Raw genomic sequence first — 26,025 nt, forward strand, 5'->3', positions numbered from 1 at the left:
AGAGTTAGACTAGAAAAACATAGAAACATAGAACATTACAGCACAGAACAGGCCCTTTGGCCCACGATGTTGCGCCGACCAATTAAGAAAAAAGCCTCTAACCTAAACCAATCCCTTTCCATCCATAAACCTATCCACGGACCTCTTAAACGCCCCCAAACTAGGCGCATCTACAACTGCAGCAGGCAGGGCATTCCATTCCCCCACCACCCTCTGGGTAAAGAACCCACCTCTGACATCCGTCCTATAACTACCACCCCTTAATTTAAAGCTATGTCCCCTCGTGCTAGCTTTCTCCATCCGAGGAAAAAAACTATCACCGTCCACCCTATCGAAACCTCTAATCATCTTATATGTTTCAATATGTTCTCAGCTGCCTTCTTTCCAACAAAAACAACCCCAAATCCCTCAGTCTCTCCTCATAGGACCTTCCCTCCATACCAGGCAACATCCTGGTAAACCTCCTCTGCACCCTCTCCAATGCCTCCACATCCTTCCTATAATGTGCGGACCAGAACTGTACACAATACTCCAAGTGCGGACGCACCAGAGTTTTGTACCGTTGCAACATGACGTTGCGGCTCCTAAATTCAATCCCCCTACCAATAAACGCCAAGACACTGTATGCCTTCCTAACAACCTTATCGACTTGATTTCCAACTTTCAGGGATCTATGCACAGATACACCTAGATCCCTCTGTTCGTCAACACTATTCAGAGTCCTACCGTTAGCCCTATACTCTACACATCTGTTATTCCTGCCAAAGTGAATTACCTCACACTTTTCCACATTAAACTCCATCCGCCACCTCTCAGCCCAGCTCTGCAACTTGTCCAAGTCTCTCTGTAAACTATGATACCCCCTTCACTATCTACCACTCCTCCGACTTTGGTGTCATCAGCGAATTTACTAATCCATCCTTCTATACCCTCATCCAGATCATTAATAAAAATTACAAACAGCAGTGGCCCCAAAACAGATCCCTGAGGCACACCACTTGTAACCAAACTCCATGACGAATACTTTCCATCAACCACCACCCTCTGTCTTCTATTAGCTAGCCAATTCCTGATCCAATTAACTAAATCACCCTCAATCCCATACATCTGCATAAGCCTTCCATGGTGAACCTTATCAAACGCCTTACTGAAGTCCATATATACCACGTCAACTGCCTTACCCCCATCCACCTCTTTGGTCACTTTTTCAAAAAACTCAATAAAGTTAGTAAGGCACGACCTACCCTTCACAAAACCGTGCTGACTATCTCCAATCAATCCATTACTCTCTAAATAACTATAAATCCTATCCCTAATAATTTTTTCTAATACTTTGCCCACAACAGAAGTAAGACTCACCGATCTATAATTCCCGGGGAAGTCTCTGTTCCCCTTCTTAAACAATGGGACAACATTCGCTATCCTCCAGTCTTCTGGCACTGTACCTGTGACCAACGACGACCTGAAGATCAGAGCCAGAGGCTCTACAGTCGCCTCTCTTGCCTCCCAGAGAATCCTAGGGTAAATCCCGTCCGGCCCAGGGGACTTATCTGTTTTCAAACCCTCAAGAATATCTAGCACATCCTCCTTTATCTACTTCAATACTAACCAGTTTACAACCCTGTAACCCAGTGTTCTCCACAACTACATTTCCATCTCCCTGCGTGAATACTGAAGAGAAATATTTGTTCAGTGCCTCTCCAATCTCTTCCGGTTCCACACATAACTTCCCACTGCTGTTTCTAACTGGCCCTAATCTTGCCCTAACCAAGCTTCTATTCTTAACATATCTAAAGAAAATCTTAGGATTCTCCTTAATCCTATCAGCCAAAGTCTCCTTGTGTCCTCTCTTAGCTCTTAACTCACTCTTTAACTCTCTCCTGGCTAATCTATAGCTTTCTAGTGCACTACCTGAGCCCTCAAGCCTCATCCTGACATAAGCCTCCTTTTTCCTTCTAACCAGTGAATCAACTTTTTTAGTGCACCACGGTTCCCTTGCTCGACCATTTCCTCCTTGCCTGACAGGGACATACTTATCAAGGACTCGCAGTAGCTGCTCCTTGAATAAACTCCCCATTTCGGATTTTCCAAGACCCTGTAGTTTCCTAGCCCAACCTATGCTCCCTAATTCTCTCCTAATAGCCTCATAATTACCCTTACCCCAGCTATAACTACTGCCCCGAGGTTCATGCCTATCCCTTTCCATCACTAAAGTGAACGTAACCGAATTGTGGTCACTATCACCAAAACGTTCACCAACTTCCAAGTCTAACACCTGGTCTGGCTCATTTCCCAGCACCAAATCCAATATAGCCTCACCTCCAGTTGGCCTATCTACATACTGAGTCAAAAAACCTTCCTGCACGCTTTGTGTAAAAACTGACCCCTTTAACGAGCTAGAGCTATAGCTATTCCAATCAATATTAGTAAAGTTAAAGTCTCCCATAACAATTACCCTATTACTTTTCACTCCTGTCTAGGATCGTCTCTCCAATCCTTTCCTCTACCCCTCTAGAACTTTTAGGAGGTCTATAAAAGACTCCCAACAGGGTGACCTCTCCTCTCCTATTTCTAATCTCAGCCCATACTACCTCAACAGACAAGTCCTCAAGTCAAACTTCTTTTCTGTCACTGCGATACAGTCCTTGACTAATAATGCTACTCCTCCCCCCCTTCTACCTCCTTCTCTACTCCGACTGAAACATTTGAACCCCGGAACCTGCAATAACCGTTCCTGTCCCTGCTCTATCCACGTCTGTGAAATGGCCACAACATCTAAGTTCCAGGTACTGATCCACGCTGCAAGTTCATCCACCTTATTGCGAATACTCCCCGCATTAAAGTATACGCATTTCAAACCATGCTCTACTCCACCCCCACGATGCCGCGATTTGCAGTCCTCATCTATTACCTCCTCAATTTCATCCCTGCTCCTCAGGGTCCCACCCCCCCCTCTGAATCAGCTTAAACCCCCCTGCATAGCCTTTGCAAACTGCCCCCCCCCCCCCCCCCCCCCCCCCAAGATATTGGTTCCCCTCTGATTCAGGTGTAGACCATCACTCTTGTAGAGGTCCCACCTTCCCCAGAATGAGCCCCAATTGTTCAAGAACCTGAACCCCACCCTCCTGCACCATCCCCTCAGCCAGGAGTTCAAACTTTCCCTCTCTGTTCTTCTCTAAACTATCCTGTGGCACAGGCAAGAGTCCCGAGAGAACCACTCTGTTTGATTTGGCCCTAAGTTTCCACCCCAACTCCATAAATTTCTGTTTAATATCCCTTTCCCTTATCCTCCCTATGTCATGTGTCCCCACATGAACTATGACTTGGGGCTGACTCCCCTCTCCCTTGAGAGTCTTAAACACCCGCTCCGAAACATCCCGTATCCCAGCCCCTGGGAGGCAACACACCAGCCCTGAGTCCCTTCCATTACTATTGACTCTCCTAACTATGGAGTCCCCAATCACCAGGCCCAATCTTTTACTTCCCCTACCCACCTGAGCCTTCACAGCAGGCTCACCTCCAGAGACCTGCTCCCTTTGGCCATCTCCAGTTGATTCTTCCTCAACTGTAGCCTCCAGGACAGAAAACTTATTTTGGAGGGGAACAGCCCTAGGGGATTGTCTCCCCGATTGCTTCTTACCCCTCTTCCTAGCAGTTACCCAAGACTCATTTTTAGGAGTGACTGTCTCTTTGAAACTCCTATCAATGTCCGCCTCAACCTCCCAAATTATCCGGAGTTCCTCCAATTCCAGCTCCAGCTCCTTAACACGATCCTCCAGAAGCTGCAAGTGTACACACTTCCTGCAGGTAAAATCAGCAGGGACACTACTGGTGTCCCTCACCTCGTACATACCGCAGGAGGTGCAGCTTACTGCCTGAACTGCCATCTCTGAAACAAATTCCAGGAGGGGAGAAGAAAAAACTTCCCACACACTTATTGTTAGGTTAGAGGAGGGGGGAGGGTGGGATACTCTACCTATGTAGAGGATCGGGTATCCTCCCTGTACCAATTTATGGGGTCAGAGGGACAAAAAAAAAACTACAACTACCGGTAAGCCTCTTAATGACGACTTCCGGTTTCTAGCTAACTTAAAAAAAAACACCGCTGCTCGCAACTTTAAACTAGAAAGCAAAAGTTTAAAAATTTTTTTTTAAAAATTACCTTAATCTCGACCTCCACGCACGCCCAAAATCGCTGCCTCTCCGTGCTGCTCCACAGGAACAATCCACAGGAAAAAGGAAGGTGCCACGTAGCTCAAAAAGGCAGGGTCACTTGGCCCTGTCTATAACAAATTTTATCTGGAGGAGGTGAATGGAGTTAAAGAAGATTTGTTTAATATGAGAACAAGTTCAGCCAGGCAGAAGAGGGGTCGGTGGTGGGTGGGAACTGGTTGGACCTCTGTTCAAGGGAGAAGCAGAGAACCCTCAATATTGTGGTGAGGGATGGCAGTGTGAAAGAAATTAGATGCTCAGAGAAGAGGCAACGGTTAAGGCCAGGAATTTGGAATCTGTTGAACTGACAGAGGATATAGAAGAGTCATAGAAGCCGTTGGACGAGGATAGAAAAAAAATAAAATCAAGAAAGGGAAAAAAATCAGCTCAGTGAGGCAGGAAGAGGCTGAAACAATAGGTCTTTCCAGGGCAATCCAGCCTGTGGATTTTGGGAACAGAGTAGAAGCCTAATGTTTGGCTGTGGGAGAGCTTGAGGTTGGAGATTGCAAGAAGATTGAGAGAGCTGAACTCATCAGTAGTCCTAGAAACAATGACTTGATTGATGGGATCATGGCTGTGATGCTGGTATTTGGACCTGGGAGAACAGAATACAGCAAGTTTAAAGGGAGACAGTTTAGAGAGGATTGGGGAAATGGAGAAATTGAGATGGCTGTGTCATGCTGGCAGTTCTCAATTAGAGTAGGGGGCCAGGAGGAGGGGTGCAGGTGGAGAACTCCTGGCTGAAAAAGTGAATGTGAAGATTTGGAAGAACTTGGATGTGCCAGGATGTGGATGTAAGGGGTTGAAGCCTTTGCTAAGGACAGATCATTGAGCCAGACAACAGGATGTTGGAGGCTAGCAAAGGGTAAGATTAGAAGAAGGGATGAAGTCAAATATAAGTAATAGGAAAGAAAGATACGAAGGGGTGTTGCTACTCAAGTTGCTGAGGCTTGTGATCCTTCATATCTGGAAGGAAGAAAGTCTTTCGATAAAGTATTCTGTAACACAGTATGAAGTGGAACTGAGGACCAGGACAGCTTTGAAAAATAGGGTGCTAATCTTTTAATCTTTATTGAAGCTCTTTAGGAGGCCACTGGCAGAGGTCAGCATGGGACTGGTGAACAATTAAAAGAGATGGCAACCAGAAGTTCAGTCATGCTTGTGGGTAAACCAAAGTGTTCTGCAAAGTAGTTAGCCAATCTGCATTTTTGTCCTCTCCAATGTAGAACAGACGGTATAATTAAATATTATATACTTAATTGAAAGCAGTACCTATAAATCTAGTTCATCTGAAGGAGTGTTGGAGTACAGTGAGGGGAGAGGAAGTAAAAGAGCAGGTGTTGCATCTCCTGCGCTTGCATGGAAAAGTGCCTTGGTTATCGATGTGTTTTAACATTTCTTCAATTCTTGGATCCATTCAAATAAAACACATTAACAACTGTAGTGCCTGCTCCTCATTTTGTTTTCTGCAATTAGTTGTTCCCTCTTTATACTGGCAGCAATATTTTCGCCCATTTTATCCTTGGATTTCTAGTCATTTAATATTTTGATCATATTGATTATGGAATTATAAAAGTGAATAACAACTGAAAAAGAAGGATTTGTATTTATTTAGCACCTTTCATGACTGCAGGGTGCCTCAAGGTGCTTTACAGCCAATTAAGTACTTTTGAAATACAGTTACTGTTGTAACATAGGAAATGCAGCAGCCAGTTTGTGCGCAGCAAACTCCCACAAACAACAATGTAATAATGATCAGAAGATCTGTTTGTGATGTTAGTGAAGGGATAAACATATTAGGCACAATACTAGGGATAAGTCCCGTGCCCCTCTTCAAAATGGGATTGATCTTATCCACTTGAGACAGTGAATGGACCCTCAGTTGAATGTCTCATATGAACAGCATTCCCTCACTGGGGAGTGCCAGCCTGAATTGGTAAGTCATGCCCAGCAAGGACATGTCATATTTATACATTTTTTTAAAAACATGAATTTAGTTCAGCGTGGAATTTTGGGTGGAAGAAAAGGCAGTAATGTCCATGCCTGAGAAAGATCTGAAAGTTACAACATCTTAAATACTCCCAGCCTGTACCATTTAAAGTACACCAAATCAGCAAACTGACATGGTAATGAGACTGTTAGAAGTTGTTTTTGTGACCTGTAGAAAGTACAGCAAATAACTTTGGCCTATGACTTTGGCTGTTAAATTCCAATCAGCTGCATTTATGTAGACCTTTCGTTCAGCACTACAGTGTACCTTCTCCAAAGCAAAACAACTATATGCAAAAAAACTTTTTTTTATTGAACTTGTAGAAGTGCACTATTTTCTCCAAATTTAATTTCCCTGTGATTGTGAGTGGGTGCTATGACTGAGCCACAGATGATGCAATAGAACACTAGGTGACATATGGTGTGATCGACTCAATCTGTACTGGTACAACTAAGTTGACAAAATGTTCCACTTGTGTAGATAACCACAAAGTCTATTTGTTTCAAAACAAATCAGAAGGGTGCCAGGATCTTAATTGCCTTATATAGCTTATTTTGAAACATACAATTCATATTGGGATACGTAGCTTCATAAACATTAAGTACCTGACAGATCAAGCATTATCGTATGATAATACTTGGTCTTTAGGATCATGGTATAGCACCAGCTGTCATATTTTCAGTTTAGAATTTAATGCTTTCAAGGGAAACTGATGCAAGTTGAAGCTAAGAATTGTAAGTTATTATATCAGAGATTTGTCTCTGTGATGTGTAATATTTTGAAAATTTAATTTAATCTTGGATTTAAGAATTTCCTATTCTGAGTTGACAGTAAGGACCCTTGTTTTCACCAGTAATTTTCCTTCATTCTTTGCTTTTAGTGCTGCCCTGGTAATTGTCCTCCATGTGATCAAAACTGTAGTCGAACTCTTGGTTGTAGGAAGCACAAATGCCCATCAGCCTGTCACAGAGGTAATTTTCATTCATTTAAAATGTGTTTTTAAATGTTAAAGTGTCACACAGTAAAAAAAAAACAAAATTGTTGTTTGTTTAACATGTAATATGCCCAGGTTTTAGGTTAATCAATAGGATTTCACAGAAGGAGATTATTCAACCAGCCTGATTGGGAGTGGTTGTCTTGAAGGAGTTAGCCACTTAGTCGTCATATTCAGCTACTTGTTTAAGATGGATCAGTAGATTGATAAACAAAAGTATTGGGGTTATACAAAAATGGGAAAATGATGCTTGGGTTCTCATTGTATAATGGAATAGCAGAATGGATCTATGAATAACCTTGTGCTTGTTTAATTTTTCACTATTTCCTGGATGAAATCCTCCCTAATTTTCAAGAAAATTCAATTTACATTTACTGAGAAACAGCATTCAGGTTCCCGTTTTTGATTCCCTGCTTCAAGACACTTCATTTTCATGTCATTCTCTTGTTTTCACCCTTTTTTTGGGGGGAAAATAAAACAAAAATGTTGATGAAGTATCTCGTTTGGTACAAAAATAATTTATTTGAAAATAAACATGCTGAAAAATTCAAGGAAATCCTATTTAAAAATGATTTGGATAAAAGGTTTTGGAAATCTAAAAGTCAATTTTTTGTATGAATGTGTGGAATATTGTGCTTTATTCTAAATAACAAATGGCTATCATTAACTATAACATGTTTTAATCATCTTGGGATTAACATATTCTATCCTAAAGTTCTTAAAACAAACAGTATCCTCTATAAACATATAAAGAAAGTGTTTCTTCTGATGTAGACGGAATATAATTTTACTTCACAAATATTGGCTAATGATGCAGAAGGAACAATGTCATCGTGACTGCATTGCTGTCAGCAGCAGCCATGGTGCTCCATAGTTATATGGTGTGCATTTTTGTTTTCATTCCACACAACCTGAACTAATTAAAAACAGAACTGGTAAAAGTTATGTTAAATATAATCTCTTGCTTTAAAGATTGATCCAAATTAATCAATTTTTTCCTTGCAGTATCATCTTTTCAAAATAATATTGCCGCCATGGCATAGCAAAAATATTTCATTGGATCAAAAATTTGAAAGATCCACAGAATGTGGTACATAAGAACATAAGAAATAGGAGCAGGAGTAGGCCATCTAGCCCTTCGAGCCTGCCCTGCCATTCAATAAGATCATGGCTGATCTGTCGTGGCTCAGTTCCACTTTCCCGCCCTCTCCCCATAACCCTTAATCTCCTCTCTTATCAAAAACCCATCAACCCGCTTCTTGAAAATATTTAGCGAGGCAGCCTCCACCACTTCGGGTAGAGAATTCCAGAGATTCACCACCCTTTGAGTGAAGAAGTTCCTCCTCAACTCCGTTCTAAAACGCCCCCCCTTTATCTTGAGGCTGTGCCCCCTAGTCCTACTGTCTTTTTTGAGCGGGAAGAGTCTCTCCACCTCTATCCTATCCATCCCATTCATCATCTTATACGTCTCAATGAGATCTCCCCTCATTCTTCTAAACTCCAACGAGTACAAGCCTAGTTTATTCAGCCTCTCCTCACAGCTCAACCCCCTCAACTCCGGTATCAGCCTAGTAAACCTCCTCTGCACTCCCTCCAAGGCCAAAATATCTTTGTGCAGGTGCGGCGCCCAAAACTGCACACAGTACTCCAGCTGCGGCCTCACCAATGCCCTATACAGCTGCAGCAAGACCTCCCTACTTTTATATTCAATCCCCTTCGCCTTCCTGACCACCTGCTGCACCTGCAAGCTGGGTTTTTGCGACTCATGCACAAGGACCCCGAGGTCCCTCTGCACCGTCGCCTGCTGCAGTTTTTTGCCACGTAAGTAATAGTTCTTCCTACCAAAGTGGACCACCTCACACTTGCCAACATTAAATTCCATTTGCCATTTCCTGGCCCATTCGCCCAGCCTATCTAGATCCTTCTGCAGACTCTCCACACCCTCCGCACAATTTGCCGTTCCCCCAATCTTGGTGTCATCCGCAAATTTCGACACCCTACACTCGGTTCCCTCCTCCAGATCATCTATATAAATGGTAAAAAGCTGAGGCCCCAGCACCGACCCCTGGGGCACTCCACTAGTCACCATCCGCCAATCCGAATAGCACCCGTTGACCCCCACTCTCTGCCTCCTATTTGACAACCAATCCTCTATCCACGCTAACACCTTACCCCCAACTCCAAGTCCCCTGACCTCCTGCAATAACCTCTTATGAGGTACTTTGTCAAACGCCTTCTGAAAATCCAGAAAGACCACATCCACCGGCTCTCCTCTATCCACCGCCCTAGACACATCCTCATAGAACTCCAGTAAATTTGTCAGACACGACTTCCCTTTAATGAAACCGTGCTGCGTCTGCTCTATCAAGCAATTCCCTTCAAGATGCCTCGCAATTTCCTCCTTAATGACGGATTCTAACATTTTACCTACCACAGACGTTAAACTAACCGGCCTATAATTCCCTGCCTTTTGCCTGGCACCCTTCTTAAACAACGGCGTAACATTAGCCGTTTTCCAATCATCCGGCACTTCCCCGGAATCCAGCGACGTCTGGAAAATAACCACCAAGGCATCCACTATAACCTCCGTCATTTCTTTCAGAACCCTCGGATGCATTCCATCCGGTCCTGGGGACTTGTCCACAATCAGCCCCTCCAGTCTGTCGAGCACCGCCTCTCTAGTAACAGTAATGTCATTAAGACCCTCCAGTCCTACCACCTTTCCATCGCTAACACCCGGCAAATTATTCACGTCCTCCTCCGTGAAGACAGAAACAAAAAAGTTATTCAATACCTTAGCCATATCCCCATCCCCTACCACTAGGTCTCCTTTCTCATCCTCTAAAGGACCAACGTTCACCCTAGCCAGCCTCTTTCTTTTTATATATTTATAAAAACTCTTGCTATCCTTTTTTATATTAAGCGCTAGCCCAGCTTCATAGTTTCTCCTACCCTCCTTTATCAACTTCTTTGTCAATCTTTGTTGACATTTAAACCTCTCCCAATCCTCTTCTCGCCCACTACTCTTAGCTACTCTAAATTCCTCCGCTTTTAATTTAACACTTTCCTTCACCTCCTTCGTTATCCACGGCTTATTACCTCTCCTCCTACTGTCCTTTTTGACCATCGGAATAAATTTCTGCTGAGCACCAAGAAAGATCTCCTTAAAGATCCTCCATTGCTCCTCAGCAGACCCTCCCTCCAATGCACTCCCCCAGTCCACATTCGCCAATTCTCCTCTCATCCTACCGTACTCCCCTCTATTCAAACAAAGGACGCGTGTCCGGGAACCCACTTTCTCCTCCTCCATCTGCACCAGAAACTCCACCATACAATGATCACTCTCTCCAAGAGGATCCTTCACCGCAAGGTCCCTAATTCTACCAGCCTCATTACATAGCACCAGATCCAAGATAGCTCGCTCCCTCGTCGGCTCCAACACGCACTGTTCAAGGAAATTATCCCGGCAGCATTCCAAGAACTCCTCCTCGAGCCCACCGTGTCCAACATGGGTCGACCAATCAATACGCAGATTGAAATCCCCCATAACTACAGCCGTCCCATTCCTGCACGCCGCACTTATTTGTGCGTTAGCAGCCCGCCCCACCTCCAGATCATTATTCGGGGGCCTATAGACGACACCCACCAGCGTCTTCCTCCCTTTGCTGTTCCTAGTCTCCACCCACAACGATTCCACGTTCTGCTCCTTGGCTCCAATATCATCCCTTGCTACCACCTTGATGCTATCCTTAATCAGCAGAGCTACGTCCCCCCCCCTCTTTCCTCCTGCCTATCCTTCCTAAACACTTGATACCCTTGGACATTCAGCTCCCAGTCCCTGTCACCTTGCAGCCACGTCTCTGTAATGGCCACCAGATCATATCCGTTTGTGTCGATCTGCGCCACCAGCTCATCCACTTTATTCCGAATGCTTCGTGCATTCAGATACAGCGCTTTCATCCTAGCCTTCACCTGGACCCTATTTGCCGTAACGCCACCAACCATACTCACGCCCCCTACTCCCTCTATTATTGGGACATCCTCGGCCTCTTCCCTTACCTGTACCCTCTCCTTAACTTTAGACCTCGTAAGGTCACCTACCCTCGCATCCTACCCCCCCTAATTAGTTTAAAGCCCTGTCTACAGTCCTCTTTACTCGATTCGCCAGCACTCTGGTCCCAGCACAGTTCAGACCAACCCCATCCCGCCCGAACAGGTCCCACCTACCCCAATACTGGTGCCAATGCCCCATAAATTCAAACCCATTCCTCCCACACCAATCTCTGAGCCACCCATTCACTTCCTTAATCCTGTCAACCCTACGCCCGTCTGCACACGGTTCAGGCAGTAGCCCAGAGATGACCGCCTTGTCGGCTCTACTTTTTAATTCCATTCCCAGCTTCTCATACTCCCTCCCCAGATCCTCAGTCCGCACTTTGCCTACGTCGTTGGCACCCACATGTACCACAACGACTGGATTCTCACCCTCCCACTCCAGGTTCCTCTGCAGCCCAGCTGCGACATCCTGTACCTGAGCACCAGGCAGACAACACACCCTCTTGTGCACTTTGTCATTGTGACAAAGGACAGTGTCAATACCCTTCACCCCACTGTCCCCAATTACTACTGCGTTCCTTTTCCCCTTCTTTTTGCCTATGTCCTGCTGCATCACTGTACCGTGTGCAATTTGCTCACCAACCTCACCTGCCTCGTCCTCTTCCAGACTGGCAGCAAGAACCTCAAACCTGTTTTGCAGATTAAGAGGCTGAGGCCTCCGCTCCTCACCCCCCTTCCTCTTCCCAGCAGCCCCCTCTTGTCCCTGACCCTTAGAGTTAGCCAGTCTAGGGGGGGTGGATGTCACTTGCACCCCATTGACAATGGCACCCTTTCTCCCCCTGATGAGCCTCAGTGTCTGTAGCTCAGTGGCCAGCTCATCCACCTTGAGCTGGAGCTCCTCCAGCAACCTGCACTTACTACAGACATGGTCACTGGGGAAGACCTTGGGGTCCACCAGTTCCCACATCATACAGAAACCACACATCACATGCCCCTCCATTATTCACTGTAGTAGGTTTGAGAAAAATTTTTTTTCCTTGTTTTTTCAAACAAACTCACCTGGCCTTTTTTCCCTCCAGCCCTTTTTGATATTAAGCCCTATTAACTCACTCTGCTTCCCCCTCACTCTGCTGCCCGCTCAGACGCTGCCCGCTGTCTACACCAGGCCTCCTTTTAAACCTGGTGCTGATTTAAAGCAGGCTGGTCCACAACTCCTTCTAAACACTCCCTCAGAATTCTTAAAGCAGTAAATACAATAAAGTAAATGCTTTAAACAGTTCTACAAAGAACCAAGTGCTTTAAACTTATTTTTAAACAGGTTTTTAACAGGTAAAATCTTAGCTCTCTCTCTGCTCCTTCACTGCCTCTTGAACAATATGTGCAGGAGATGTCACTATTTGGTCCTCTTGGGCTCTAGGTTGCTTGTCATTGAGATTATGTCCCTTTAATGATCAAAAAATGTGACTTTTCAACTGACTAGAAATGTTGCAATTTGAAATAAGACACAACCAGAGCAAGACCCCCTTCCAAGATGACCAGGACACCTCGGGAGCGTGAAGAAAGGACATTTCTTCTAATTTGAAGACCCATTGAAACTTGTCACTCTTTATGGAAGAGCTGTTAAGTGCTGGATATTGAAATAATGGCTGTCATAGATATGCCCATCCAAAACCCTTTAGAAATATATAATGATTGCAGTACCGCAGGCCAGGCTACAGCCAGAAAGACTTCAATGGAAGAGACAGGCTGAAAACTTTCTGTCCCCCTCCCTCTTTCTTCCCCTCTTTCTGAGCAAGTGTATTACTTAGTTTGAAAAATCAATGTTACCAGAAATTTACCAATAAACTGAGATTTTTTAATAACTGCAACATCTGACCACATCCAAAGATCTAGCTAACCTAAATTGGCATTTAGGTAACATTTAAAACCTATGCCTGCAGGACAATCAGAGGACAGTTCTTTATATATTAATTTAACCTTTCTTTATTGGGCTCTAACTTTCCTTATTTCTGACACCCATGTGTTTGTATGTGTGTCGTCCATAATGACTTCATGAGGGCCGAATATTCAATTATGTTTATATTATTTTCCTTGGGTTTAATGGTTAATAAATTTCTCCTTTGATTTGAAAACCTTGTTTGATTCGTTCCTTATGTCAGCTTAAAATAGTTAAAATACATTCTGATTTGGAAATGGCATAGCTTCATGAAAAACAAATTTAAATCTTTGCGGTGACCAACCGAGGAGGCTGAACAAAGGGGAGCCAGTTCCTCTGCTGCCGCTGCTGCGCGCGAGTGCGCCCCCCCCCCCAGCAAAATCTGGTTATGTTACTTGGGTGCATCCATACAACTGGGGGGATTTCTGTTTTCTTGATCGCGCCACTGTAGCAGCAAGGGACTAGGAGACAATCTGGCCACTAGTGCAGGAATCCACTGAGTGAATCTTGGTCTCCATTCAATTCTGTATACCAGTCAGAGTGATGATTTTCCTGGGAAGTGCTGCCAGAGCCAAGTCCATGACGCACCTGTACAGGGGAATGATTAAGAAGATTGGGAAAACCATGTTGATGGGAGATTCTATAATTAGGGGAGCAGGTAGGCATTTATGCAGCCACATATGTGGATCCAGGATGGTTTGTTGCCTCCCTGGTACAAAGATGTCACTAAGTGGCTGCAGAGCAGCTTTAGGGGTCCATGTTGGCACCAATAATAGAAGTAGAAAAAGTAATACGGTCCTGCAAACAGACTTTAAAGAACTATAAAATAAGTTAGCAAGCAGGATTTCAAATGTAGAAATTTCCAGATCACTACTGGTGCCATGCACCAGTAAGTATAGGAATAGGAGGATAGAACAAATTAACATGTGGCTTTAAGGATGGTCCAGGAGAAGAGGGTGTTAGATTTCTGTGACATTGGGAATGGTTCTGAGGACATGGGATGGCCACAAGTCAGACAAGTTGCAGCAGAACGGAGCTTGGACCCATGTCTTTGTTGGGTGATTTGTTATTGGGGAGGGCTTTTGCTGACTTGTTAGTGAGGTGGAAAGGTGGAGGTGACATGTGAGAGGCAAAATAAGGTGCATAGAGAATTGGGCAAGCAGATAACATCCAGAGTAAGAAATAAGGTATTGTGTAGGATCAGAGTTGGAGATAATGCAATAAGTTCTAAAGTAGATTTTGAGTGCAGATATGCGAACACATGGTGTGATAAATAAGGTTGGTGAGTTACAGGTGCAGATAACCAGGAGAGTGAGATGTGATGATAATGAAGACCTGGCTGAAAAAATGGAATATTGGTTACAAAGTGGTCAGGAAAGCTGGGGAAGGAAAAAAGAGGGATGGCAGTTGCGATTAAAGATAGGATTATGGTACTGGGGAGAGAATGTGTCCTCGAGGGTTCAAGTACAGAATCTGTTTGTTTAGAGCTGAGAAATGATTGTACCTTGACATTACTGTGTATTCTATAAACCTCCAACTTGGGGATACCGAATAGAGGTACAAATTCTTAAGAAAATTAAAGTTGGTATAATGGGATCTTTAACTATTCTGTTGTAGACTTGTGCAGTAGAACTGTTAATGAGAGGATGGGGGTAAAAGAGTTTCTAGAGTGCATTCAGGAGAATTGATCCTCTAGTCTGTTTCCAGCTCAATGAGGAAGGAGGCATTGTTGGGTCTGATGAATGAGGTGAGCCAAGTGGACCATGAGCCACTAGGGGAATATTTAAGGGACAGTGATCATAAAGCATATGGTGTAAGCTAGTTATAGAAAAAGGTAAGGAGCAATGCAGAGCAAAAATGATTAATTGGGGGAAGATCCAATTTCATGGGAATGGATATGGCCTAGCTAAAATGGATTCAAAAATTGGTAGGCAAGCTGTATTTGAACAATGGGCTGTATTTAAGAGGAGAAACTTCAGGCTCTGTCATTGTGCGTTCCCAGGAAGGGAAAAGGTTAGACAAAGTCAGAGGTCCCGGGATGACTAGAGAGACCGAGAGTAAGATGAAGCAGGAAAAGGGTTGCATCTGACAAATGTCAGGTAGATAATACAATTGAGGTAGATTGAACGAAGCTATAGAAAATTCAAAGAGGAAGTGAAAAAATAAATAAGGGCATCAAAGAGCAAGCACAAGAGATTGGTAGCTAACAAAAGTGAATCCAGAAGACATGAAAGTAGTAACAGGAGGAACAGGGTCAATTAATGGCCAGAAAAGGGATTTTGTGCATGGAGGTACAGTGCATGACTGAAATATTAAATGAATTATTTGCATCTGTTTTCTTCTGAGGAAGAAGGTGCTGCCAACTTTTAGTAAAAGCGAAGGTAGTTGCAACATTTGGATTGGGGAAAGATTGACAAAGTGCAGGCATTAGAAAGACAATTAAAGTTGCTAAATTTGGTAAGTAACCAGGAGCAGGTGAGATGCTTTGAGTGAATGAAGATGGCACTAACTATAATCTTTCAGTTGTCCTTGGGTACAGAAGTCAGGGATGAAGAATTGCACATTGATAAATAGGTGCAAGGATTAACCCAGCAACTACAGGCCAGTTAATTTAATCTTGGTAGTCGACAGAGATGATAAGTTTGGACAAAATTAAGTAATCAGGACAAGTTCGAATTAATTACAGAAAGCCAACATTTATTGGTTAATTAATTGGATTGCGTTTTTCAGTGAGGTAATAGAGAGGTTGATGGACTTCGAAAAAGGTTTTGATGATGTGCCAACGAATAGGTTTATCAGCAAAGTTGAAGCCCATGAAAATGACAACATGGTTATGAAGTTGGCTGAGTGACACGGAATATTTGTTGGGCTGAACTGGAGGAAGGTATATTTATTGGGGTTCAAAGGAACATGTTAAAATATCACTGTTTTTCTCGATCTATATTAATTACCTAGTCTTTGTGCAGGGCGCAATTACAAAATTTACAGAGGACAATATTGTGAGCTGTGAGGAGGATGGTGAGAGATATCAAGGACATAGGCTGTTGGGTAGACAAGTGGCAGATGAAATTTAATGTAGACACGCGCTGAATTTTGTGGCAGCAGATTCTACCTAATTAGCAGAAGATTTCTGTTTTGCACTTGTCTGCCTCTAATGTTCATGTTCGTGAACTTATTCCCTCAATTGGTGTAATAATAAACTTCAGCCGATGTGTCCTTCAGTGCTGCCCTGAGGAACTCTTGCAGCAATTACCTAGAGCTCTAACTACCACAAACGTCTTCATTTGTGTTAGGTCTGATTCAAGCAGTGGAGTTTTCCACTTGATTTCTATTTATTTCATTTGTAATAGGGCTCTTTGGCACTGTGCTCAGTCAAATGTTGCCTTGATGTTAAGGGCAGCTCCCCACCTTTGGAATTTGGCTGTTATGTTCATGCTTGGATGAAGGCTGTAGTGAGGTTAGGAGCCGAGTGGCCCTGGCGAAGCCCACATTGAGGTTCAGTGAGCAGGTTATTGCTGTGTAATTGGCACATCATTTTGCTGATGATCCTGATGGGTGGTAATTGGCTGGATTTGATCTCTCCTGCTCATTGTGCACAGCACACTTGAGTAATTTTCCAAACTGTCAGATACCAATGTTGTATGTTAACTGGAATAACTTGACTTGGGGCATGGCTAGTTCTAGAGCAGTACCAGAGCTTGGATGTCATCGTGGCCCGAAGCTATTGCTATTTCCTGTGCTTTCAGCTGTTTTTGATATCATGGGGTGAATTGGATTCGCTGAACTGTGGCACCTGTTATGTTGTCGTCCTCAGGAGGAGGCTGAGTTGGATCAACCACATGACACTTCTGGCTGAAGATGATTACAAATGCTTCAGCCTCATCTTTTACACCTATGTGCTCGGTGCCTGTATTATGGAAGGCAGGGATATTATGCTTCCTCTGGTTAGTTGTTTACTATCCATCACCATGAGGCAGGACTGCAGAGTTGTTTGTGGGATTACTTGGCTCATTGCTGGCCCCTGTACTACATCAACAGTGCCTTACAAAGCCAGTTTTTAATGGGCAAATACGCTATCAAATGTGGCATTTTTATTGCAGAATGCATTTTTATATTGTATACTTTATTTAGATCTAATAAATAGACACTCTTAAAGCAAAGCTTTTTATGAACCTTAATTCTAGTGCAAAGATGGCTTTGTAGTAAACTTCACATTTCTATAATGCATTTGTCAAAAGGACACATTCTTCATTTTCTATCTGTTTTTATCTTTAGTTAATTCTAGTGACCTTTTCATATGCTGATTTCTAAACATGCTCTTTTTCTTTCCCTAATCAGTTTATAAGAAGAGAGAAAGGTTACTTCCAATGAAAAATTATCTTGTACAGCTTTAGTATAAATGATTTTTACCTAAATCAGATGTGGATAAATGGCACGTACAATAAATGTTAGAGAAAACCAAGTTTGTGTGCTGAATAAAAATGTTGTAGTTGAATGAAATAATTTTGTAATGGCAATTATCCCTTTTTAAACCTCATAATAAATGCAGCATGTTCAATTAGGAACTCGATACTAATTTAACACTGTTGCATTCTCAGAGAGGGGTTGTGCTGAGAGATGGGATTGTCCATCTCTATGTGATCCACGTTCCCTGAAAGCTTCCTATTAGGAATGTTGAATTAGTCTTTTTGATAACAATTAATTGTAAAACACAAGTTAGTAAACACGTGGCAGCAAGAAAATACCCCCTGTTTCACTTTTACCTTCCACCGTTTATTGATATCCAACATACTTCATTGTTCTGTTGACAGGATGAGAAAATGTAGTTCAGATTGGGTATTTTTCAATTCCTTCTACCCCTATCAAGCAATAATGAAGCAATGCAATACATTTGTCATAGAGCATAGTGATACCTCTTGGCTCCAAAGTATTCTTTTAAGGAGCCGCATGTGTATTTTCATACATTTACATTCGTTCTCATACTCAGCAGAAGCATGAGAATATTAAATGTTATGGACTGTAAAATCATACTTTTTGAAATTGGCCACAAACTCTCTTGTGATGGCTACAATTTAACAGGGGACTATGAACATTTAAACTATGGACTGCATTTGATTCTGTGATCAAGTACCCATTTTCAGCCACCTGTGAAGTTTAAGCATCTTGTTAGCAATTAATTGTAAAACACAAGCATGAATCAACATTTGGGGGAATTTGGGGTCACTAGATTGTTGGTTTCTGAGTACCACATTGTACAAAGGAAAGTAATTGAATTCATGTTGGGACAGAAATAAGAGTGAAGTGTATGCAGGTGCATGTGCAACTGAAATATCAACTCCACTAAGAAGGCAACAGGCCTGTATTGACGACATGTTACGATTCCAGTTGATACTTTTAAATGGGAAGGTCCCAGAGTGGAGCCCTGGCTCAAAAGACCATAACTTTTTAACTTTTTTTTTGTAAAACATCATTGAATAGAGTCACAGGATTGCCAATTAGTTTTCAATAATAGGAAAAAAATTATTAAACAAGATTGACCATCATACAAGAATCCTTTATGCCCACTTATCTTCACAAATGTACACATATTTTAAGGGTAACATAGGTTACAAAATATGTCTTATGTTAAAATGTTCTCAGTTCATACACAGTGCCTATACCTAGCAGGCTAACTTCAGATACATTCAGTCTGAAACTAAATGGCAGTTGTCACCAATTGAACTTTGATGAATTTCACCTCAGATCCCCCAGATGGTTATTGCACCCTGAGCCAACTGATCTCATTTGACTCTGGCTTCCACATGAACGTTTCCAAATTCCACTCTCAAAGCCGAGCCTTGGAACCTTCTTTCTAATAGTACTTTCCCTCAAGCTTGTATCCACTTCTAGGATTTCCAAATTTCCTTTCCGTATTTCTTTGCCTTGAATAGCCACTCGCATTGGCAGATGCAGAAATGCTTTTTCCTGAATATCAAATCTGCTATGATTACTGTAGTTTTCCAGTTCACCCAGTTATGATGCTATTGATTTATTTGTGCTTGCGCTTCATGACTAAGCGACTGCTGCTGAAAACCAGTTTGAATGTCACATTCTCAAAGAATTCCTGTACTCTCCAGCCCTTCCTAATATGTTGGATATATACCCTCTCGCTCTTCAAAACACTTCGTGGCTGTGGAGTGATTACAACCTGTTGCAGGAAATTCTCAGTCTTTTGTTTGCTCTAGAGCAACTCTTCAAGCTCAAATTGTGCAGATCTGGTAATTAAGGAGACATGGGGCATCTTGGATTTCCTATTTAGCATGGGAATTGCAGGGAATAGTACTCCACTGTCTCACCATTTTAAGTTTATGCCTATTGTTAGACTATTTATTTAGCAAGCCATTCCATTTACCTGATCCACCCATCCCTCACCAATCTTTGTCTCAGCTGTTCACCATGTGAACTGAGCTGGGAATGCCATGAATATATTAAAATTATTTAACCATACAAATTGATGTAATGTCAACTTTCATTACTACAGGTGAGGGATGTAGAGGTCCATTTGCTATTGTAATTGGGTCTTATAACCAGCCCTGCCATCTATACTGTACTAAGTATTGATGACAAATTTGTTCATTCTAAAAATATCCAACTTAATTCAGATCACGTTGTGATCTCTTAAACAAGTGAATGGGGAAGTGTTTATATTTTATAGTACTGCACTTTACAACTTCTATCTTGGTAAATTGTTAGTTGCTCCATGTTAAATTCAGTAATGTTATTCAAATTCATTCGTAAGGGATGCACAGACTTTTGATAATGAAAAATTGCATTATTTTTAATAACTGCTACTAGTGGTTCCCATGAGATTTAGAGAGAGAAATTTAAAGCAGTTAAAATACTGATGGCATCATATTGGTAATAGGAAAGTGGTGGAAGGGAATCTTAGTTAAACTCTGATCTAGGAGAAACGAGAGCGGGAGGTTGGTGGGAAGGCCACCGGAGAAATTTTTCACCACCACTTGGATACCAATGGAGTTTGCTCAGTGTTTCCTGTAATACTTGATATGTTGACCATTGTTTTTACATACTGTTTAAGCAAAACATTTTATTGTGATTTTGTTTGTAAATGTATGTGATTATACATAATATGTAATTATTTAATGAGCATTTTATAATCGCTAGAAAAAAATTGCAGGTACAACGAAAGGACTAGGTGGTAGGATTCACTGGTATGCTCTTGTAGAGAGCTGATATGGGCATGATGGGCCAAATCACCACCTGTTTTTAAAAAACCTACAGTTAATGAATCATTCAGAATAAGTTTTGAAAATGCTATTGCTTTCAGTTACTGCAATTTCTAATGTTAAGTAAGGTATTAAACAAGAAATTTGCATACTGCATATTTTAGAATGACCAGATTATATTTGCTTACTGAACTGTATTTTAATTGGAGATCAACAAGGTGTACATGGTGTATTTAGTCATGCTTTTCTATCTTGCTCTTGCACTTTTTTTTAGAGAACTTTATTAATATCTATGTCGTCATCCTAAATATCCCTTGTGTTTTGTTGATGGTTAGAAAGTATAAACATCATATTGGTGAAAAGACTTGCAGTGAGGGAGGAAAATGCAGATAACTACGTTTCAAGGATGAATCAGAAACTACTACATAATGTTCTCTGAGATATCTTGAGTTACAAACCAGTGCTGGCAGAGTGAGCATGCCCACATGTATTAAATGTTTTCTTAATCCTAATTTGAGTTTTAAAATAATTTTTCAAAGATGATGAAAATATTCAAATTAGTATTAGTGTTATTGATGGTTATAAAATATAAACATTCTAGTTCCAACATTACAATTATTTTCCTAGATTACAACAATGATTAACCTTTGGCTGCAAAGTGGTTTGGAACATATTTTGGTTGTGAAAAGTGCTATAAAAATTCAAGTTTTTTTATAACACTTTTGTGACATGGGTGGACAGTTAGTGTGAGACAGACCACGTCTTTTTTTCCATCCTAATTTGACTGAATTAAAATAGATATTTAAGTTTTATATTAATCTATTGTGTTTAAGTTATTTTACAGTTGATTGTATTCTATTTCAATTATTACTTTTTCAAATTATTAGGTGCTTGCTACCCATGTCCAGAGACTGTAGAAATTAAATGTAATTGCAGTGCATCTGTTCTGGTTGTACCTTGTGGCAGAGAACGCACAACTAAACCTCCAAGATGCAAAGAGATTTGCAGGTCAGTGCATAAAATATATTACATTGAATTAATTGGTTAAGGTGTTGTAACATTTCTTATTTTATGATCTCTGGCCTTATTTTGTTGTCTGAATATTTGGTCGTGATGCACATTTTTCAAAAAAAGGTGTTAAATTTTGCAATGCCATTGATAAAATATACTCTCAAACCAAGCATGTAGACCAGTGATGATGGTGGGTTTTGAGGAGTCAGGATTCTGTGTGCATTTTGGGTATCCATGGTCTGTTGCAGTGAGGCTTGTAACTTCAGATTTCCAGTGTAGGAGTTGCTATGTTGTTGCAAATGCTTATTCTGCATTTAGTGGAACAGAAAGCAATAATATTTTGGTTCAACGTTCTTTGAACTTCTTTAAATGCTCTTTGGGAGGACATCATGCCTGGAATTGGTTGTTCAAGATGAAATGCAGCTTGAGATCTCTTGCCCTACTTTTAAAAATTGGCGCAGCGGGATGGGAGAATCGCAGCCTGTGTACTTTGTAAAAAAGAATACTCGGAGGACACACCAAGAACTGTCATTTCTCCTCATTATTTCTAACGCCATGCCTCTGGATTCCGTTTTGTCACAAGCCTCTGCCATTCATTTTTTTCCTATTGCTTCACTAGTTGTGTGCTTCAGTGCTTGAGTTGGTTTGGACTTGTTTATAAATGTCATCATTAGCTTCTTGATTGCTCACTTAGTCTCCTATAATGCCCCTAAAACTAGTACGTAGCCCACAAGCTAGTGATTCCATACCTGTGCATGCACTGATGAAACAACTGTTCTTTCAGACAAGAATAAATTTCTGAAAAGGTGCAATAACCCAATTTTTAAAATGTAGTATCAAGTTCAGAAAACAACAAATTGCAATTCAGTAGATGAAAGAAGTAGTGCCAGTATTTATATATTTCCTTTCTGATAAGGTTACTCCTGGTCTCCCTTGATCTAAATTTACAAGTAGCTGTCAATTTAGCAGCAAACATCCTTGAGCAATAACTCAGGGAAAGGAGCGATTCATACTGTTAAACTTTGTAATCTTTCAAGACATTATGTAAGACAAGGTTCTTCTAATGGTATTAAGTACCATGTCATATCATGGAATTTTAGAATGATTACAGCACATAAGGAGGCCGTTTAACCCATTGTGTTTAAACCAGATCTCTGCAAGAGCAATTTGGCTAATCCCATTCTGCTAGCTTTTGCTCATGTCCCTGCAAATTTTTCTCTTCAGATAATGATACAATTCTCATTTTAAAGCCTTGATTGAATCTGTTTCCACCATATCTTGGGCAGTTTATTCTAGTTCCTAACCACTCGCATTAAAAGCTATTTCCTCATCTTGCTGATCTTGCTAATCACAAATCCACGCTGTCTAGTTTTCAATCGTTCTACCAATGAGAACCATTGCTCTCTATCAACTTTGTCCATAAGTCTCTTAATTTTGAATTTCAATCAAATCTCCTCTGGGAAACTGCATCTTTCTATCGACCACATAAAATCCATCAGTGGCACTTTATTTTCTAATTAGTTGTGTGTTTGTCAGTACAGCAAATCTAATTTCCTTTTCTAATTTTTAAAAATTTTCTCTCTAGGAAACCACCCACATGTCATCATCCAAGCAGAGAGAAACACAGATGTCACTTTGGTTGTTGTCCTCCATGCAAACAACTCTGCCAGAAAGTACTAGCTGAATGTGCCCACCTTTGTCCTGCAACATGTCACGATGAAGTCCTGGTCAAGCAAGCAAATTCAGTAAGAATGTTTAGCCTCTTAAACTTGGATCTCATTAGTCTGGATGCAGTCAATGCAGCAATTTTGAGGAAAAATTAAGATTGGTTTGGTCCTTTAAAAGGTTGCCTACATACTAAAGTTAACTTCATATTTCATCAGTTTGTGCAATTTGTTACTGGTTAGTCTCTAGAAGGCAGTATGCCTGGAATATGCAATGCAGATTTTCAGCTGACTGTTTTGGAGATGGCTAAGAGTTAGGGTTCATGTTGGCCTCATTTTTATTGTGATTGCAGAAAATTCATCCATTAAGTTAAGGTTTGGGATAACCAGTCATGATAAATTTTTTTCAAGCAGGAGAACGTAAAGTGAACATGTTATGGAATTTTATTATTTTTGTTCAAAAAATAATTTCCGAAGCAGCCAACCAGCAAATGATTTAGCATCCCAGTTTGAGTATCTCCCCAATTAGGGCATGAATCTTTATCCCTGTGCTGCGTCTCCATGCCCCAACTAATTTCCATTTTTTGCAAACAATCCTTCGTGAGGGAAACAGGGAAAGAAAGAAATACCACATGGTGAGATATGAAATAAGTTGTGCAAAATATAGGAAGATCTTATGATTAAAAAGCATCTCATTTTGTTGTGTGCTCCCAGATTTTGCATAATTAATTATTGTAGAATTGTGACCATGATTGCAACATACTCAGACAAGGAGGAAAGGAACGACTGAGAAATATACTACAGTGGTGCATTCCTTAAGATGTAATATTACAGATTTGTAAGTCTCACAACGCCAGGTTAAAGTCCAACAGATTTATTTGGAGTCACTCACCTGATGAAGGAGCGGCGCTCCAAAAAGCTCATGATTTCAAATAAACCTGTTGGACTTTAACTTGGTGTTGTGAGACTTCTTACTGTGCGCATCCCAGTCCAACACCGGCATCTCCACATCAGATTTGTAAGCAGCATTCATGCATTAGATTTTCTCATGATATGAAAAACAAAGTGTTTAAAAAATGTAAATGATAGGTGGAAGTAGGACAGTTAACATAAAAGTTACTAAATTTTTAATAGGGTTTATCTTATCATCGATTTAAAAATAACTTCTTGCGGGTTGTCCTGCACAGAATCTGGTTCTGTTTTCATGCTTGCATACATCTTTTTTTTAAAAGAACTATATCTTGTGAACAGATTATTACAAACAGCAATACAGCACGGGAACAGGCCCTTCAGTTCACCAAGCCTGCGCACTGATATTCAGTTTCTATCCCTCTGTTAGCCTCCCACCACATGTCTATCAAGATGCATCTTGAATGTTGCTAATGTGCTTGCTCCTATCATCTCCACTGGTAGTGTATTCCAAGCACCCTTATGTGAAAAACCTTCTGCCTTCCCAACCTGTGTCCCCTTGTAACTGACACTTGCACCCTTGGAAAAAGCTTGTGACTATCCACCCTGTCTGTGCCTCTCATAATTTTGTAGACCCCTACCAGGTCGCCCCCTCCACCTGTCTTTCCAGTGAAAACAATCCAAGTTTATCCAACCTGTCATTGAACCTTAAACCCTCCAGACCAGGCAACATGTTGTTAAACCTTCTTTGCAAAATTTTATACAACTGTAATATAACTCGCCAACTTTGGTACTCGATGCTCCAGCCAATGAAGGCAAGCATTTGCTGTATACTTTCTTGACCGCCTTATTCACTGTGTTGCCACTTTCGGGGATCCCTCTAAACTATGCAGTGATTACTGTGTAATTACTATATAGTAATTTAGTTCAAAGGCAGGGAATTCTGCAGTGAGTGAACTACCTCCTGACACTCTCAAGCCTATCTACAATCTACAAGCCTCAGGTCAGGAGTGTGATGGAATGCTCTCCATTTGCCTGATGAGTGTAGCTCCAACAACAGTCCAGGAAAAAACAGCCTGCTTGACTCGGGGCTGCTCCTTCAGCAGCGCCTCGCTGCTCGGCCTCTACCACTTTCGATGGATTAGGAAAGCAGATGCATAGAAACACCACCAGCTGCAAATTCCCCTCCAACCCTCTCTCCATCCTGACCTGGAACTATTTTTCTCTCCCTTTTTTGTTGCTGGGTCACAGTCCTGAAACACCTTAACAGCACAGCAGGTGTGCTTATATTGCATGCCCAACGAGGTTCAAAAAGGCAGCTCACCACCATCTTCCTGAGGGCAGTTAAGGGTGGGCAATAAATGCTGGTCTAGTCAGTGATGTCCATGCCCAGAAAGAATAAATGAAAAAAAAGACAATGTGGAAAAAGATTCCCAAAATTGAAATAAAATTATGCAAGGAAAATATCTTAAAATATTTCAATTAAATGTAAAATTTTATTGAAAACTAATTATTTATCTTTATAGCTTTCTGAGGATTTCATTTAGTACTCTCATATCTCTTCTCCTCCTAGCATCAACCTACAGGTCCGTGGGAGCAACCTGAGCAACGTTTCATTCGAACTGCAGTGCCCTGTCCACCCTGTGTGATCCCTGTCCCTATGTAAGTACTGATTTATGATTTTTAACTCAGTCTTGAAATATTCCTGTGGTAATTCTGAAAGCTAATATACAAAATGCAAGTCTTTTAACTGTTGCCCATCAATGTCTCTTAAAATTCCCTAATCCAGAAGCATTTCAATTTCAAACTCGATGCTGATTTTTAGATCAACATAGTATGACAAGTAAGCAAAGTACTGTTTCATATGTGATAGCATTTTCGCTAATTAATGAAAAATACTTTATTATAGTTGGCGGTAGTATTATTTTTGGGAACCTATTTGATCAAAATGTTATAAGCGTAACTATTACTACAGCAACAACATTCTTTTAATGTATTTAAAGTAGAAGTGGGACGGGGGGGGGGGA

At 41.4% G+C, this 26,025-nt stretch overlaps 1 protein-coding gene across 2 annotated transcripts in view; it reads left to right on the forward strand.

Moving 5' to 3' along the window:
- Nucleotides 1-26,025, forward strand: part of nfxl1 (nuclear transcription factor, X-box binding-like 1) — a 115,923-nt gene that overhangs the window by 30,723 nt on the left and 59,175 nt on the right. For both annotated transcript variants that reach the window (XM_080187990.1, XM_080187997.1), the window contains exons 11-14: nucleotides 7,083-7,173; nucleotides 21,302-21,422; nucleotides 23,011-23,170; nucleotides 25,572-25,660. In XM_080187990.1, the coding sequence (XP_080044116.1) occupies nucleotides 7,083-7,173; nucleotides 21,302-21,422; nucleotides 23,011-23,170; nucleotides 25,572-25,660 (461 nt within the window). The remainder of the gene's footprint in view (nucleotides 1-7,082; nucleotides 7,174-21,301; nucleotides 21,423-23,010; nucleotides 23,171-25,571; nucleotides 25,661-26,025) is intronic.

This window comes from Carcharhinus amblyrhynchos, chromosome 1 (genome assembly GCF_965287045.1).
Source record: "Carcharhinus amblyrhynchos chromosome 1, sCarAmb.v2.hapA, whole genome shotgun sequence".
Lineage (NCBI taxonomy): Eukaryota > Metazoa > Chordata > Chondrichthyes > Carcharhiniformes > Carcharhinidae > Carcharhinus > Carcharhinus amblyrhynchos.